At 55.5% G+C, this 14,161-nt stretch overlaps 8 protein-coding genes across 8 annotated transcripts; 3 read left to right on the forward strand and 5 right to left on the reverse strand.

The window, feature by feature from the left end:
• Window positions 1–915: 915 nt before the first annotated feature.
• On the reverse strand, window positions 916–3,424 carry B0H18DRAFT_987534 (uncharacterized protein). Its single transcript, XM_048044858.1, has 7 exons — window positions 2,919–3,424; window positions 2,741–2,865; window positions 2,590–2,687; window positions 2,154–2,537; window positions 1,852–2,103; window positions 1,391–1,801; window positions 916–1,340 (listed from the first exon to the last, which is right to left on the reverse strand). Exons 1-7 carry the CDS (start codon window positions 3,267–3,269, stop codon window positions 1,240–1,242), a joined length of 1,722 nt encoding a protein of 573 aa, XP_047897180.1. The 5' UTR covers window positions 3,270–3,424; the 3' UTR covers window positions 916–1,239.
• Window positions 3,425–3,579: 155 nt separating this feature from the next.
• Window positions 3,580–4,453, forward strand: B0H18DRAFT_987538 (uncharacterized protein). The gene is made up of 2 exons (XM_048044859.1): window positions 3,580–4,160; window positions 4,333–4,453. Exons 1-2 carry the CDS (start codon window positions 4,010–4,012, stop codon window positions 4,350–4,352), a joined length of 171 nt encoding a protein of 56 aa, XP_047897181.1. The 5' UTR covers window positions 3,580–4,009; the 3' UTR covers window positions 4,353–4,453.
• Window positions 4,454–5,239: 786 nt separating this feature from the next.
• Window positions 5,240–5,685, reverse strand: B0H18DRAFT_987545 (uncharacterized protein; the record flags this gene model as incomplete). The annotated part of the gene is made up of 2 exons (XM_048044860.1): window positions 5,596–5,685; window positions 5,240–5,544 (listed from the first exon to the last, which is right to left on the reverse strand). Coding segments are annotated over exons 1-2 (242 nt in total), but the record flags the coding sequence as incomplete, so codon positions are not given.
• On the forward strand, window positions 5,644–6,370 carry B0H18DRAFT_1115982 (uncharacterized protein; the record flags this gene model as incomplete). Its single annotated transcript, XM_048033338.1, has 4 exons — window positions 5,644–5,841; window positions 5,888–6,009; window positions 6,072–6,125; window positions 6,175–6,370. 4 exons carry the CDS (start codon window positions 5,644–5,646, stop codon window positions 6,368–6,370), a joined length of 570 nt encoding a protein of 189 aa, XP_047897183.1.
• A 679-nt stretch (window positions 6,371–7,049) lies between these two features.
• B0H18DRAFT_1115983 (uncharacterized protein) lies at window positions 7,050–8,169 on the reverse strand (the record flags this gene model as incomplete). The annotated part of the gene is made up of 4 exons (XM_048033339.1): window positions 7,050–7,344; window positions 7,401–7,808; window positions 7,869–7,997; window positions 8,030–8,169. The coding sequence occupies 4 exons, from the start codon at window positions 8,167–8,169 to the stop codon at window positions 7,050–7,052; spliced, it is 972 nt and encodes a 323-aa protein (XP_047897184.1).
• Window positions 8,170–9,103: 934 nt separating this feature from the next.
• Window positions 9,104–10,301, reverse strand: B0H18DRAFT_1083353 (P-loop containing nucleoside triphosphate hydrolase protein; the record flags this gene model as incomplete). Its single annotated transcript, XM_048031655.1, has 6 exons — window positions 9,104–9,439; window positions 9,503–9,657; window positions 9,705–9,861; window positions 9,907–9,922; window positions 9,980–10,065; window positions 10,119–10,301. The coding sequence occupies 6 exons, from the start codon at window positions 10,299–10,301 to the stop codon at window positions 9,104–9,106; spliced, it is 933 nt and encodes a 310-aa protein (XP_047897185.1).
• A 151-nt stretch (window positions 10,302–10,452) lies between these two features.
• On the reverse strand, window positions 10,453–11,825 carry B0H18DRAFT_987551 (uncharacterized protein). Its single transcript, XM_048044861.1, has 4 exons — window positions 11,775–11,825; window positions 11,337–11,711; window positions 11,179–11,274; window positions 10,453–11,134 (listed from the first exon to the last, which is right to left on the reverse strand). Exons 2-4 carry the CDS (start codon window positions 11,699–11,701, stop codon window positions 10,576–10,578), a joined length of 1,020 nt encoding a protein of 339 aa, XP_047897186.1. The 5' UTR covers window positions 11,702–11,711; window positions 11,775–11,825; the 3' UTR covers window positions 10,453–10,575.
• A 460-nt stretch (window positions 11,826–12,285) lies between these two features.
• B0H18DRAFT_1115985 (uncharacterized protein) lies at window positions 12,286–14,047 on the forward strand (the record flags this gene model as incomplete). The annotated part of the gene is made up of 3 exons (XM_048033340.1): window positions 12,286–12,537; window positions 12,619–13,967; window positions 14,020–14,047. 3 exons carry the CDS (start codon window positions 12,286–12,288, stop codon window positions 14,045–14,047), a joined length of 1,629 nt encoding a protein of 542 aa, XP_047897187.1.
• Between the last annotated feature and the right edge of the window lie 114 nt (window positions 14,048–14,161).

Consider the following 14,161-nt stretch of genomic DNA (forward strand, 5'->3'; position numbering starts at 1 on the left):
GTTGACTCGTAAGCTGATGGAGCAGCGCCAATCCTGACTCACCTCAAGGTGGATAGTGCTGTGTCGATATATGATGCGCACAGGGTGCGCACCGTGACAAGCCCAGGCAATCAACTGCAGAATAACAGAGAAACCAGGAAAACACTCCGAGCATCCAACAGGTTCTTACTTGTATAATATATCGTGCAATAATCCCATTGGCATGGGCTGCCAGTTCTTGCTTCGCTTTTGCAGAGATAAGTAGGCGTAGACCATGTACGGTGAAGACCTTACGGTACTACTTCAAATTCCTACATGACCATATGCACACCACGACGACTCTTCCACACCTGTCGGAGTCCTAGTGGACACGCGAGGAGCTCTTTCTCGCGATCAGTCAGTATGGTACGCCGAGACCTCGTTCGCCTGCCCTACGTCAGCTCAGGGCTGCCTGACAGGAAGAGTGAACGTCGTTATTTCGGGTGTGTGGCCACGTGATTTAGACGTACAACACCTTCCTCATATGGCAGGGCACCTTCCTGATCCGTCAGACGTTCGCCGTTACCTCTCAGTACTGTCTCGCTGGAACTCTTTTCATGTCGTCATTTGTAACTCCGCCACGGCTTCTGAAGAGCTCCACTTCTGGCCGCACACATAAAAGCAGGTCCGCGCCGCCTGGTCTGCATCGAGTCCCCTCCCCTCTCGGTCCTCTCTCGTCTCTGTTTCTCTGCCTCGGGCCTCAAGCTCAAGGCCCAACACTGTGACGACGAAGCGACCTAGATTCATGCGTATGTCTGGGATTTCAAGAGGATAATGGTAAGTGTCGAAATCGTCTGGTTGGCCAAATTGACGCGCATACATCTACCATCCTACGCACCAATAAATGTCCGGCTCATCCCTTGCAATTGGGCTGGGTTCATTCCAACTAGAGCCGTGTAAGCTCTCCACCGCTGTATGCCTCCATTCCGACACTGCGCATCTATTGCAACTACGGTCACAATGACCTCTGAGGAGGTCCACGATACGAAGGTGAGCTAAGTACTGGCATGAATTGGCTACAACCGTGTCATCCAAAACATGATAATGGAAATACGGCTACGATACACGAAGTATGAATAACGCTCCGGGATTACTGATGGGCGAGCAACAAACGAAGGCAACGCTCGCATTATGGCGGAAGGAAAGGGTATAGGTATGTCTTACAACGTTTCATGGCGAGATTCGTTATCCTTACACTACTCTCACAACAGAGCCGGACGTTCAGCCCACGCGCAGACCCCATCCCAGCGCCTCAAACATGACGGGGATGAAGCCGCACGCGAGCATACCGATTCCACAGTAGACGATGACCTTCGTCAGCACTGCACAGCTAAGGTCAGCATCGCAACACAGTCGGGTGCACAACACGCACCGTCCGCATCGTAGTGCTTCACCACCTCCACCTTCGCCTCATACTCGCCGACATCCATGGCAAGGCCCTCCTTTTCCACCGGGTACTCCCCCCGCGGCATCCTGCCCCTTGCCTTCGCGCCACGCAGCTTCACACTGCGCTCACCGTAAATGCCGCCTGGCACGCCAAACCGGTGGCCGCTCGCACCGCCAGCGCCGTCCATCTCCATCTCCATCATGCTCGAGAGGTCGATGACTGACGGGATCGGGTAGAGACCCTTCTCGGCCGGGACATTCTTGTAGTCCGTCGCGGGCGTGTAGAAGCGACGGTGCGGAAGTGTGAACGCGTGCGCAAGGAGACGGAAGAGCGGGGGGAGGACAAAGTGGAGGATGCTTTTCGCGACAATGCGCCACACGAAGATGAGGAGAATACCTGGGGAGATGTTCAGCGGAAGACCATGTGGTATTTGGCTGGAGGCTTACCGAGAACCATCTTCATGCTGGCAACAGACCACCAGGTCATAGCATCCATCCAATCACCCAAGGGCTTGCCCGGTTGGACGCGCGCAAAATAGCTGTCGTCGTAGCCGTGGTGCAGCATGTACCACCTCGAGAGGATCTCGCCCAACACCACAGACATGAAGGCGATGGCATCCTCGAAACAAGGGCAGTCATCCACTGGCTGTGGATGCCAGTGGACCATCAGGAGGCAGATCGGAATCGTTACAGCGGGCACTACCATGCAATTGAGTATGGGTCGTTACAACATCTGCCGCAACACTCACCTATCAAGCCGGAGTCCCGTATCCAAGCATGCAGGGGATCACTGCACCACAAATTGAGAGCCCAGACGCCCGTGCCGAGGACAAATCCACAGAGACAATCCGTGAAGGAGTGCATGCCCGTGTACAGCCGCCCGTACACGATCGAGAACACGTAGAAAAGCAACACGCCGACAAGGACATTGTAGGTATCGCTCGAAATGAACCGGCCGTCGGGTGCAGCGACCTCGTCGAGGAGAACAGCCGTCGAATTTTGAGCCGACAGGACGGAGGCAGCGGACTTTGCGTACGCCCGTTGGAGGAGCGTGAAGAAGAACAGCGCGATGGAAACACTGTTGGTCGTATGTGTGGAGGGGAAGCCATACTCGTGGTGGTGGTTTCCAACGGCTGGTGATTATGAATGAGGAGAGTCGCAGACAGGGATACAATTTGAACGTACTGAGTCTCGTAACGGGAGGAGCGAATGGTCTCGGAGAGCAAACCGCGTCCTTGACAAACGACGACGCGTAGACTCCGAGCGCGAGCACCATGAGGAGTCTACGAACCCTCGTTGTTAATTCTTCATTGTGAGAAGTATGCGGGACACGTACCCTGGAACAATTTCTCGGTGTCCGAAGAACACGAACGCCGGCAAGGAGATCATGAAGAACGTGTGGGTACCGAGCGAGGACGTGTACACGAAATATCTATCGAGGAATGGCGTACGAACATATCCCTGCGCATGCATAAGAACCGACGCAGACCGCCAATGAATGTACAGCAACTCACCTGCATCCTCGCCAGCACGTCGGACTCCCAGACAACACAGCTTCGGATACGCGACCGGATGCTGCTCCTCCACGAGTTCATGGCCTCCTCGTAGACATCCTCCGGGAGCAGGCCAATGCCCGCGAACTCCTCGCCCTGCCCGTGCGGCTCGTCCTCCGGGCTGTACCCCGTCTTCTCATCCCATACACCTCTGTCCTCTGGCGACACCGACGACGACCGTGACTCCGAGCGGATGCTACTGCCACAGCTGAAGGACCTCTCCGACGTAGGGCTCGAGATGTCGTCGACGTGAGGATAGCCAGCCAGCTGGCTATCTACCGCGTCGGTTGCGATTGGGGTGATGGGGGACATGACTTTGTCAGCGGCGGTTTCAGACTGGGCTGCGACTTGGGAGTCTACACCAAGGTCTACAGGCTCTACACTGTGAGATTAGGGGGCTGTGGTAAGGTTGACGTGACTGTTCGTGAGCGCGTGAGCGGTAGAGTTGGTGGGAGTGGGAAGGGCACGGCCGGCGAACGGCGTACGCGGGTTAGCGCGTTATATACAAATTGTTTGGTGGAATCAGGCGCTCGCTCTGCCTCGGCGTTGGCTCTTGCAATGAATGATGCTGCTAAACACAGCCTCGGAGTGTCATATGTTCAACGCTCATAATTACCGCAGCGCTACGATCGGCCGTACGTAGGTTGTCATTGTGGAGATGGAGCTCAGCGCCGAGGAAGACCGAACATTCACCCAAGACACACGCGATGGATCATCCGACTGCAACATGCATTGTATAATTGGCTGCTAATACGGGACATGAAGATAGAACACCGGGAACGCGGGGCAAGCGGATCCCAGAGGACCAGGGTTGGACCAGGGTGTGCAGAGATCTGTCAGATGAGCAGTCAGTTAGATGTCGGGCGAAGAACGGAACTATCGAAGTGATGAAGAGCCTCAGTCGTATAATGATGAGTCCCCATACATGAGGTCGGACATATGCTTGTAATTGTTAAAATCATCGGCAACGAGAAGACGGAAGTGCACGGGTACATGAGGGACACTTACCCATAAAATGAACAATCTCGCCTATCCACTGGTACAACACTCCGATGTTTCGACATACATACCTCGGTCAGGACCAGGTACGCAGCAGCGGTAGAGGTACGCTGCCCACTGCGGCATATTCGCGTGTCAGTGGGCAACAGCCTATCGCAGTAGCCCACAGGCCGAGACCATATCACCAAAAACGTACGAGCCGACCTGAGGCAGGAAAAGATGCGTCAGTGAGTATTTTGATCATGCAGATAGAACTCGAAGGAGGAATGCTCAGTTGGTGATGCATGTTGTGAGTAAGGCTCAGGAATCGCCAGCTCGAATATGTTATGGATAACAATCTTCATAGCAAAGGTAACGATTGAATACATGTACTCACCTACCACAAAACGTCCTTGACAGTGTTTCGCCTGTTCTGCGCGGCCGTCGAGCACATCGAAGTCAAGAGAGTAAAGGTCTGGCAAAAAAGGCCAGCGAAAAGAACAGAGGCGCGTTGGCACAGAAGTATCACAGGAAGCGCTGAAGACACCCAGCACTCGTTCGAGCTCCGCGCCAATCCAGAGCCGAGTTTCAGACGGAGTTTGACAGCTGTACAGTTCGCTCAAAAATCGCGCTGCGTCTCTTCGTTTCGCCATCGTCAAGCGTCGTCGAACATTGCGCGGGTCAGGCAAGTGGTGAGTATTTTCTTTGTATTGCTGGTGGTATGAAGAGCCTACTATTCAGTTCTGCTTCCGAACGGAGAGAAATCTCTTGTGGACAACATCTATACCAAAAAAACTTAATTCTGACCCTTTTCCCTCGTCCTAACGCGACTGCAAACTACTCTTGCTGACATGCCTTTGTTCTCCAGGGTTGAACGTTGAGGCTGAGGTACCTTACTTCGGTCGACGTAGTTGGTTCGTCAAGAGGTTGTGCATTGGTGGAAGGTGAGCATCTGCACCTGCGCGTCCGACCAAGACGAAACCAAGTTCATCCATTCGTTGACGTCCGCTGGCGCATCCTGTCTCGTCCCTCCCAACTTGCCTGTCGGGTCATGGAGCGTGTCCGTGTGCATCGTCTTGGTGCGCATGGGCCGGATGGGGTGGGGTCCATGTGTCGGAGAACGGTGAAAATACCGGCTTCTCTGATTTTCCCTTGCTTGTGTGACGAGTGGAGGCATTGTACTGATTCATGTCTCATAGGTAGGTCGTCGGTTTGTGACAACAATCTTCAGCGTAGTTTGGTTGTAGTACGTGTATCGGAGGGATGTAATAATGTATGATACAGCAATGCAGACAAGTACAAAGATCTCTAGCACGACAGCAAGCATAGGCAGACGCGACAAGTGTGAATAGGCATAGCCAAAGAGCAAGGTATACACTGGTGTACAGCAATGTGAGGAATCCGGCCGCCCGCGTCATGGCCTATGCACCACCACTAGTCTCCAGCATTTTGGATATTCTGCCTCGAATCGCTTGAGATTTTTGCTGCGTTCGCCCTCGGTTTCGTATTCCGACATGGCGGGCACGTCTGGAGGGTGCGGATCCGAACCCGAGTACGCTTTCGCTCCCCGGGCGAGGACGACATGCATACGTCGCGGATGGAAGAAATGCTGTCCATATTGTCAGTGCACCCGTCGAACTCGGATAGAAATACAGCGTACATGGTTCCAATACCCAATCAGCTCGCCCACCGGTCCCCTTCTCCTGTTATGCATATACACCTCGATGCCTTCACCACCAAGCCCACCGACAGCCCCAGCAGCGACGGCAAACTCACGCGCATCATGATCCGGTCCCACTTCGACAGCTGGCCCGCCGCCTCGACGTCGCGCAGGAACCGCGACCAGTCCTCTCCGTCACATCGTGCGTCGCAAACGGGTGTTCCGCGCCGCTCGCGCATGGCGGTGGTATCCTCGGGAAGCTCCTCGTGAGGTCCGTGCTAATCCCTAGCAGGACGTCGGCTCGAACGGTGTGTATGGCACGCCACCGCTCGCGGGCGCTCGAAGGCGGAGGGGGCGTGCTCAGGAGCTCTGCGAGCCCGTCGCTGCTCGTGGGAGCTTGAACCCGCGTGAGGAGTGCGTGCTGTTGTCTGGCGTCTGGCGTCGCGCAATTCTGCAGCGGTGACGGGAGCGGACAGTGGGGAGAGCGAGGCGAGGGCGGGGGAGGAGGAGGACCGCGCTAGGGCATCCTCGTGCGAGAGTGCATAGGGAGATAGCGACTGCGAGCTGACGCTGCTGAAGTCGCGCGAATGGGATGGGACGGAGAGGTACGGGTTGGTTGACGGGGAGCGCGAGCGGGCCCGGGGTGCAGAGGATGGCCCTGATGTTGAGGGACCTCCGCCTGCGCTCAGGAATGCTGGGGGCCGTGTGGATGGCCCTCCCAGACGACGTCGACTTGCTGATGTGTGTATGGCGGAGGCAGGTCAGGATCCGCTAGGGGGCCCGCAGTCTTCGCGGATAGGCTGCCCTCGCTCAGGACGATCATGATTTCACGACCTACTACGCCGCAGAGCACAGTATCGTCACTGCGTCAGCCATATCAGCGGTTCAATAGTGTTCAGAACTCACTTCAGACAGCCGAAAGGTGACTGAAGCGTTGTGTATATCGCAGCTGGACGGCGAGTCCTGAGTAGCTGCTCGGGAAAGGTCAGTTCTTCTGCGTCTACAGGCTCGCTCGCGGTATGTACACAGTACAGCCACTCCAGGGCCACACTCCCGCCCGGCTAAGTCACCCCGAAGCGGCGGCAATAATGAGTTTATGTCCGGCCTTGGTCCGTCCCATCTCAATCCTCCCAACTCTCTGAATACCCATCCGTGGGGGTGGGTTGGTGATCCTCAGAACATGATTGTATCGGGACATCGTCTCCATCGCTTCCCGGCCCCGGACCGCTGACTGAAGACGAAGGCACCAAATGCACTAAGTATAATTCACTGATGACTATTGTCCCGAGGAGCGCACCGTTCAAGTACGTACTACTGTCCTATTAGCGAGTAATTACAGAAATTGTTGTGGAATAAGGACATGAGCTCGAAGCCTACCTAGATCTACAACGTGTAATATGTATAGTCAAATTGGAGTACCGAGGTTCCTGGCTGTCGTCTGAAAGTATGCAGCCCTAGTCCAGGTCTGAATCCGAATCACTACTATCACTGTCACTGTCTGAGTCTAGACCCGCAAGCACCCAAGTCTCGACCTCGATACCCATGACCTGCGGTAGAGCATTCCACATTGCAACCCGATGGTGCCGCAGGTGTCTGCGGACATCTCGCACACCGTCATTGCACAATCTAGGCGATCCGGGAGTACCATTGGCAAGACCGCCACGCCTGCGACATGCCTCCAAGAAGCTGTCCCAGACTTCAAGGAGCCCTGCTTCGGTGTGCGTCATCGTTGTATACGCGAGGGCCAATCTGCGCATGGTGTCGAGGTCAATTCACAGTCCAACTGGGTATCACAGATATGGAACTGCCTTGCGAGGAAGAATGCCTCGACGGTGTTCTCCATATGCTTTCGGGTAAATAATACTTTTGCTTCCATGCATGTGATCATATCACCCGGGCTCAGCGTGTCGATCGTGCCGTCGGCGTGAACCGCACCGTTGAACAGGACTCGCACAGGTAGCTGGCAACATGCGTAGAGTGCCGTGGGCAGGACTGAGCATGTGTTGGTGAGACGTGCCAAGTTGACGGCAGTTATGGTCCGGGACGTGAAGCCGCGCTCATAGCGTACTTGGTCCCATGAAGCAAGGCTGGTGGGGTAGAGCTCTTCTAACGCCTGCACGGATTCTTCCAGGATGTCTTCAACGCCATACTTGTGGGCCAGGCGGATCCGATATGAAAGGAAATCCAGTTCAGGATCATCCTGCTCGCTGTATCTGACGACCGACCGACGATGATGTCAGCACTGTCTCGTACAGGAAGATGTTTCAGTGCACCTTTTGCCGCGCAGCAGAACAAGTAAGAGCTCCTGCAAGGCAATGGCAGTGTCGGAAAGATGGACGACCGGGCAGCCGTCAATGAGCTGGCTGTCAGGCGGCTGGGGGACGCAGAAGAGCTGCTGAATACTTCGGATCGGTCCGCCAGTAAGCCTCTGTACACGCGGAAGCCGATACCGCTCGCAACTAGGATAACATTCCCGTCTTCGTACCAGAGCTGACCGTCGTGCCTGAGCCCGGTAATCGCGGTAGGTCGCCCTGTTGGATCGTTGCTGTCCAGGCGGACCCGTTTGTGATTCATGCTCGCCTCCTTCACCTAAGAACTTTTGAGTCTGCATTATATTGAGTACTTCTATCTTGAAGCTCCATGAAACCCCACACACCTGGTGATGCTACGTCAGGTCCCTCGGACCGTCGAGGAGGATGTATTTAGGTCGGCCTAAGGCAAAGTGACGATGTAACCCGTTCTGCTCGTGTGTCACATCGAATAAAAACGCACCTTACACGGCGGTGAAGATGGTCTCGTGAGGATCAATGACTTAGAACACAATGAGAAAGGCATGCAAGACATGAACTTGAACGGATCGCGGTCACGTGTCTACTACCAGTGAACTGACGCGTAACTACATTTTAGGTAAAAGGACACTTCGTTCTCGACAGTTCTGAAAGACGGAGAAGCGACACCAAACACACATTTGTATGTTCATGGAAGGGGAAGCAAGTGTGGCTCGGTCCGGGACCTCATTCGAGTATACCGGCGCGGCCAGGACCAAATGCGCTCGAGGGGATATGCTGCCGTCAACGGTCAGGTTGCTGCCAGTGCCAAGGGGCCTAGTGCCAGTAATACTGCGATTCGGGTGGGTATTGACACGAGTGGAGATGAGCTTGTCAAGAGGCGAGAGATGGGTTTAATGACGTGTGTGTACACCAGAACGAGCGGGATGCTAATGATTGTCAAGGTGGAATGCAAGCATCGGACATGACTCACCTGTGACTCACTGTATGGACGCACAGGCACTACGGCTAGCCTGCTCAAAGTCCTGGCTACGGCGAAGACAATGCGCGAGGGAGACCTTGTCCTGGCGCGTGTTGGCTGAAATTAGTGTGAAATTGACTCAATGCACGCAACTGTCATCCCCTTCACACAGCGAACATGTGAACGTATTCGGTCAGCTACAATCCGTCGCCTGAAGATAGATATCGTACATATCATGATTCACTCAATACACGCAGCGCTACGTCTTCTCTCCCGTACTCCTCTGCCTGATTTTGCTTTTTTGTGCCGCCTCCTGGACCATCTGCCCTTCCCGCCTCCACTGTGTCTTCTCCCACGCGTCCCACTCATCTTTCGCGTCGATCCACCGCTCCTGGACGTCCCGCACGTCACTCCGCGGGCCTTGAATTGTAGCAGCTGCGCTCGTGAAGAGCCCGTACGCATTCGGGCGCTGCGTTCCCGGTGCGCCGTCAGCCTCGACGGTGCCTGGTGGTTGCTGGGCGTCTGGCGGCGGGACGAAGACGCAGCCTGTCGCCTTGTCGATGACATGCATGAGATGGAGCATGGATTCCTTCTCCTACGTCAAACGACGTGAGGACGTGTGCACTATCGATAGGATGACTTGAGGGTAAGGGCGTACCTCGACTGCGAGGGTTTCGAACCCTACAAGCCCGTAGTCCTCGATCAGAGAACATATAGCCATGTTGAGTGCCTTGAAGCGCGGCGTAGACGTCGAGAGTGAGTTCTCGAGGTATGAGAGGTCTTGGACCTCGGTGTAGAAGTCGAGATTGAAGTCTGCGCAGGTCAGCATGCACCATCCGGCGAATGGCCTGTGAACGCACCGAGGTCGCCATATTGCTGTATGAGATCGACCTTCGACAGCACGTTGACATGCGGCAGCTCGAGGTGCAGCATCGCGCGCAGCGACAGCATCAGGACGGAGATATACTTAGACGCATCCGTCACGTAGTGCGCGTCGCAGAGGTGGACCGCGGCTAGCTAGCGCAGTTGCAAATCGTGTCGCGCAGCGGAGGAACAGCAGACGTACCCGAAACCCGCTCTTCGTCAGCTTCTGCACGATGTTCTTCACGCTATCGTGGTTCGTGCTCAGCTCGACTGCCCAGGCAGGTCAAACAGGACATATGCGTCCTTGCCCAGCTCCCGCAGCCTGTCCTCGAGCCAGTCGAAGTTCGCCTCGAGGTACTCCATGCAGTAGAGCATGCCGCCGTTCGGTCCGAGGCCATGTTCGCCATGACGTCCTCGAGTGTGATGAGCTGCGAGATGTCGACGGCGCATGGATATGGTATGTTTTCGTTTGCAGGGTCGAGGTTGACGACGGATATGGGACGGTTGAGAGCCGTGAAGAGCTGGTGCTTGCCGTAGCAGTAGGTCGACTTGCCGCTCCCGGGCGAGCCGCAAACGACCTCGCCGAAAGGCATAGTAGGATTGTATGAACGGAGGATAGTATCAGACTTGTACCGCCGTGACGCACATGCGGGGTGAAGTGTAGAGGATAGAACGTACATCACTGATGGCGCAAGTCAGCGAACGTTGTCGATGCAATCTGCCAAATATGGTAATTTTTGATATGTGGCCACAATGGAGGATTTAATGATGTTCTCTACAATACATTGATGTTCTTCACAGTGCTCGAGGTCGCAAGCAAATACAACGCATCATCTACCTCGAGTCTAAACCTATACACACCTCCCATCAAGCGTCCTGAGCAGTGGCCCAGCCTTCAACCTCGATGCCCAGTAGTTCCGGTAGATTCTTCCAACATTCCAGCAATACCTGCCCGTGACTCTGTATCACCGTCTTGATGCACCTGGGACACATGGGATGCGCCGAGTTTTTGACATTGGATGTCATATCCCTGTTGTACTGCCCCATGAAACGAGCCCAGGAGCAAAGCGGGTGGCGGCAACCTGGGCTCTTCAAGTCCTCGAGAAGCTCCGTCTTGATCGCACTGACATGATCGGCGCATTCGAAGCGACACGAGTACCCGCATGCCGACAAATCCATGGATTTGACGATGGCCAGCGTTCGCTGAACACCGAGGACGGACAAGGCTTGTATGCATCTCTGAACATCGTCGGCACTCAACTTCTCCACCCGACCACCAGGATATGTGTGCCCGTTGAGAAGCGTCTCGACAGGGAGTTGGCAGCAATCATATAGAGCGAGCGGAAGAATGGAACTGGTCTCGGTAAGGCGGGCCAAATTGACCGCTGTGATCGAGTGGTGTGGCGACTGCAACGAGGGCCGACGGCTCCACGACGTGAAATCGGATGGGAAGTAGCGTTTGAGAAGAACAGCGAGTTCTCCAAAAGGTCCGCGATGCGGTATTTATGTGCGAGGCGGATCCAGATTGCGAGGTCCTCGAAGCTGACCTCGCGCTTTGTGATGTAGCTACGATCAAAACAATCTTTCGCCGTCAGTGCAACACTACAGGATGTAAACTGCGTACGCACGTCTTCCCGTTGATAAGAACGGACAATAGAGATCGCACTTCCTCCGCCCTGTCTGACATATGCACGACGGGACAACCATCGACGTGCCAGGCAGGATCGGCTGAGCATAGATCGTCCAACACAGTTGACTGCGAGGCGAGTAAGCCCCGATAGACTCGGAAGGCAACATTGCCTGCCACGAGAACGACGTTCCCGTCTTTGTACCAGAACTTGTCATCGCGATCGGGCTCCACGGAAAGAGGTCTCATAGGACGTATGAATATCAAGTCTTCATGTGTCTCCCGCTCTGAGTCTGATAGTGAATTTTTGAGCGAAGCGTCTTCTGAACGAGGTCGCTTGCGGCTTGGCTGCTCGCGCGAAGTCATGTCGGAGGTTCTAACCATGGAATGAATCTGTGAGTGGTCAGTGACACTCAGATGAGGAAGACTCGCGGCGTACTGGTACAATTGGCCGGGGACAGTATGATGGGAGTAAACGGGAAGTGTGTAGTGAGTACTGCCAGGCTCGAATCCGAGGCCACACTGTGGCTGAATTTGAAACTGTGTTCAGAATCTCGATTTGATCTCGATGCGGCGCAGCTACTCGACGCTCAGATCTCAGACTCCGATCTGACTCAGAGCACTCAAGCGTTAAAACGTTAACCACCACCGGCACCATTCATACACAAAGGCTTAGGCACGTCCTGGAACTTTGTATGATCCACAGTGAGATGTACGAGATGATTGTCATCTTGCTTGACAATTGCTGCTCAAAGGTGAGAAAGGTGAGACAATACCGAACCATTCACAGCCTGGCAACGACGGTGTCACCGCGTGCCAAAGAGTCGGCAGGCGTTGTGGTGACCATTAATGTCCGAGTCCTCGGACCCCCTACCTATAAAGGGGTGAGTTGCATCGAAAATCTCGTAACACTTGGCCGTCTGACACCCATTTCATAGTAATTTACGAACATGCAAGCACCCCACTGGATCCCCGCCACACAACGTCTGCTAGCGATCTCCGAGGTGCTGATCCAGGTGGCCGAAGATGCTGATGACAAGTTCACCGTGGCGTCTCTTGCCCGAACATGCCGCGACTTCTGCTCGCCCGCCCTCGACGTACTTTGGCGAAGCCAAGTAGGTCTCGCGAACATCGTCAAGTGTATGCCTCCGGATCTCTGGGAGATCCGGGAGGACGGAGGGCGTTCTAGCCACCCGATGTTGGTACGTCGTGCTATGCGCCACTACCTGTAACTTTCTGGTTCTCTGCAATAACTGATTCTGGAATGCTGTCACCTTGGTCAGATGTTCATGTTCAGACGTCCCATGTGCGCCAGCGACTGGGATCGATTCAACGTGTATGCACCTCGCATCCGTGAGCTTACTCTTTATCTATGTGACCGTGGCAACACGAGGCTCCCCGGCAATGTTTACGCTACGCTGAACATGCATGCGCCCTCGCTCCCGCTCTTTCCTAGTCTACGTAATTGGCGCTGCTACGACATACCACACGCGACAGTCGTACCGGACCATTGGCTCTTTCTTGGTTCGTCCTTGGCTGAGCTTGTTCTGGAATGGGACGTGCTCGACGAGCGGGCCGCGTTTCTAATGGCCTGCCTTCCTTTCATCTGCCCCAAACTTCGGACACTCCGTATCCGCGTCAGGCGCGGCTTCGCATCGTACCTCATCTGGCTCCAACCTACTCCGTTCAGCTCATTGAAGGAGTTGCGGACTTTTGAGATCCGGAGCATGGTGGATATCCCTGTGGACACACTGATGGCCGAGCTACAGTCGCTCCCTTGGCTGAGTGACCTGACACTAAACAGGTATCCCGGTCCTTTGTGGGCGTCACCGGCTGCTACAATCGAAGCACCACCCTCTTTTCGGGCCCTGACATCGCTCCAGCTTGCAGGCGACCCAGGAAACAGCTGTATGTCCGTGCTGGCAACATCCTACTTCCCAGCACTCGAGGAACTGTACATCAAAGCCGCCGCATTCGGGCCTCTCGACCACATCTTCCGAACGATCCACGACCACTGCTCGCACACCTCCCTTCACACTCTGCACGTCACCGACGGGGTGAAGCTTCGCGAGGACACCCCCGACTTCGAGCCGCTCGCACACCCGGCGCACTTCCGGTACCTGCACGCCTTCCGCGGGCTGGAGGAAGTCTGGATCGAGACGCTGCATGGCATCCTGCTGACCGACGATGACCTGCGGGACATGGCGCTCGCATGGCCGCGCCTCCGCGCCCTGAGGCTCCTCCCAAGCGAGAACCTCCTCCCGGGCCCACCGACGTTCGAGCCCGCGGGCACCCTCGCGGGCCTTGCCCATTTCGCGCTGCATTGCCCCGACCTGGGGAGCCTCGCCATCGCCATCGACACGTCCGAGGCGCACAAGATGGACATCCTCAGCGCGTTCCCCGCCCTGCTGGAGAGGGTGTCTGCTCTGACGCACCTCCTCCTGGGCCAGTGCGAACCCATGGGGAAGCCGGAGGCGATCGCGACGTCCCTCGCGATCATCTTTCCGAACCTCGAAGAGGTGCTGGGCAGCTATCCCGACCCGTTCCTGAGCGACGTGTGGGAGGAGGTCGACCGGCTCTATCCCAAGTGCCTCCGTGAGCACAATGCGAGGAGACAGCAGCTCAAAGACATGTGAGTGCGGCGGTGCGCTTGCGGTGTGGACTGACTGAAACTGTACGGCTAGGTTCGGCGCCAGCCGTGCCGCACAATGAGTACTCTGTGGGCTAGACACAGCACCGGCTTGGGGAGAGGCAGACGCATCACGAGAATCACAGGACTGGTGATAGTAGGACCCGTAGGTTTCTTCCGCATGCGCATCGATGGAA

Source organism: Fomitopsis serialis (genome assembly GCF_022376445.1).
Source record: "Fomitopsis serialis strain Sig1Antser10 chromosome Unknown B0H18scaffold_11, whole genome shotgun sequence".
NCBI classification, from domain to species: domain Eukaryota; kingdom Fungi; phylum Basidiomycota; class Agaricomycetes; order Polyporales; family Fomitopsidaceae; genus Fomitopsis; species Fomitopsis serialis.